Source organism: Otolemur garnettii, unplaced genomic scaffold (genome assembly GCF_000181295.1).
Source record: "Otolemur garnettii isolate 467f Iridium unplaced genomic scaffold, OtoGar3 scaffold00086, whole genome shotgun sequence".
Taxonomy (NCBI): domain Eukaryota; kingdom Metazoa; phylum Chordata; class Mammalia; order Primates; family Galagidae; genus Otolemur; species Otolemur garnettii.
This window is the reverse complement of record NW_003852481.1, coordinates 61,347-63,008: the sequence shown is the minus strand read 5'-3', so window position 1 is coordinate 63,008 and position 1,662 is coordinate 61,347. Positions and strand designations below refer to the sequence as shown.

The following is a 1,662-nucleotide window of genomic DNA, read 5'->3' as shown; positions in this document are numbered from 1 at the left end:
AAAAAAAAAAAAAAAATTTATTTAACAATTGTGTTGGCTGGGTGCAGTGTCTCATGCCTATATTCCTAGTACTCTGGGAGGCCAAAGAGGGTGGATTGTTTGATCTCATGGGTTTAAGACCAGCCTGAGGCAGGTGAATTGCCTGAGCTCACAGGTTCAAGACGTGCCTAAGGTCACAGATTCAAGACCAGCCTGAGCCAGAGCGAGAGACTTTACATCTAAAAAATAGCTGGGTGTTGTGGTGGGTGCCTATAGTCCCAGCTACTTGGGAGGCTGAAGCAAGCCAATGGCTTGAGTCCAAGAGTTTAAGGTTGCTGTGAGCTATGATGCTACAGCACTCTACCAAAAGTGACAAAGTGAGACTCTGTCTCAAAACAAAAACAAATAAAAAAAAATTGTGTCACAAGTCAAGGCATTTTAAAATTATTTCAGAAGTCCTACCTTCAAAATCATAAAATACGATGTTGTTTTCAGTAGTTTTAAAAGCAATCTAAAATAAAGAAGCAGAACTTACTGCTTGTGCTTGCTTAATAAACTCAAGAATGTCTTCTTTTAAAGCCTGATGGATTTTTGCGGGGCCTTTATCATCCCAGAGACAAACTGCATGCACATCCCTGTAAATATAAACATACATTAATAATGGAACAAGAACCGAGACACAACTCCTCTTAAGTTCTGTTTTAGTACACTTTCCATAGACCACACCAGACCAAGCCAATGTGCCTAAATTCATTCCCATGAACCAAGCACTATGTCTCATGCATACATTCATTTCTATTTTAATTTTCTTTCGTCATTGTTTTCCTTTTTAATTCTCTGGTATTTACTATATAAAATTTAATTTTAAAAGCATGCCTCTATCACTTAATCTTATTCCCCAAAGTTAACTGTTATTAATAATATTTTCTTATACAAAACAAAAATCCTTTTACTTCCTTAACACAATAGATGTACATAGAAAATCAGTCATTTAAGTTCCATTAAAGTCAATCTCTTAGTTTCCCCATATATTGATTATCCATTTATCCATCAATTGCCATTGTACCTCCTTGAAAAGCTCTCATAAAATGACACACCAAAACTCAGAACCTATAAAGCTGATATTTTGACAAAAGGTCATTTATTATAGAAATATATTTAACACTATTACAACATGTTCAGAAAATTAATTTCCTTTTTTTTTTTAGACAGTCTCACTCTGCCACTTAGGTCACAGTACAGTGGCATGATCATAGCTCACTGCAGCCTCAAACTGCTGGGCTCAAGTAATCTGCATGCCTCAGCCTCCTAAGTAGTACTGGCAACAGACACACACAACACCCAGCTAATTTCTCTCTCTCTCTCTCTTTTTTTTTAAGAAATGGGGTCAGGCTAGCCTTAAACTCCTGGCCTCCACGATCCTCCTAGCTTGATCTCCCAAAGTGCTGGGATTACAAGCTTGAGCCCCCAGGCCTGGCTGATTTCTTAGTTACCAACAAGTTGCGAGGCAAGGAAACTTAAAACAAGAGGATAGGGTCCCACTGACGATTTGTTCATTCAAAAACTGTTTCCCAGTGACTCATTTAACATATAATAGAGCCCCTAATAGAAAAAGTCAAAGAAAAATAAAATGTCTCCTTTGATTATGTCTATAGCCCAAGAATAGGGTAAGGGTGAAAATGA

General features: G+C 37.4%; 1 protein-coding gene across 1 annotated transcript in view; it reads right to left on the bottom strand.

The window, feature by feature from the left end:
* CUL5 (cullin 5) overlaps nt 1-1,662 on the bottom strand; it is a 122,477-nt gene that overhangs the window by 74,208 nt on the left and 46,607 nt on the right. Inside the window, exon 3 of the mRNA XM_012808138.2 lies at nt 515-614. Within this exon, the coding sequence (XP_012663592.1) occupies nt 515-614 (100 nt within the window). The remainder of the gene's footprint in view (nt 1-514; nt 615-1,662) is intronic.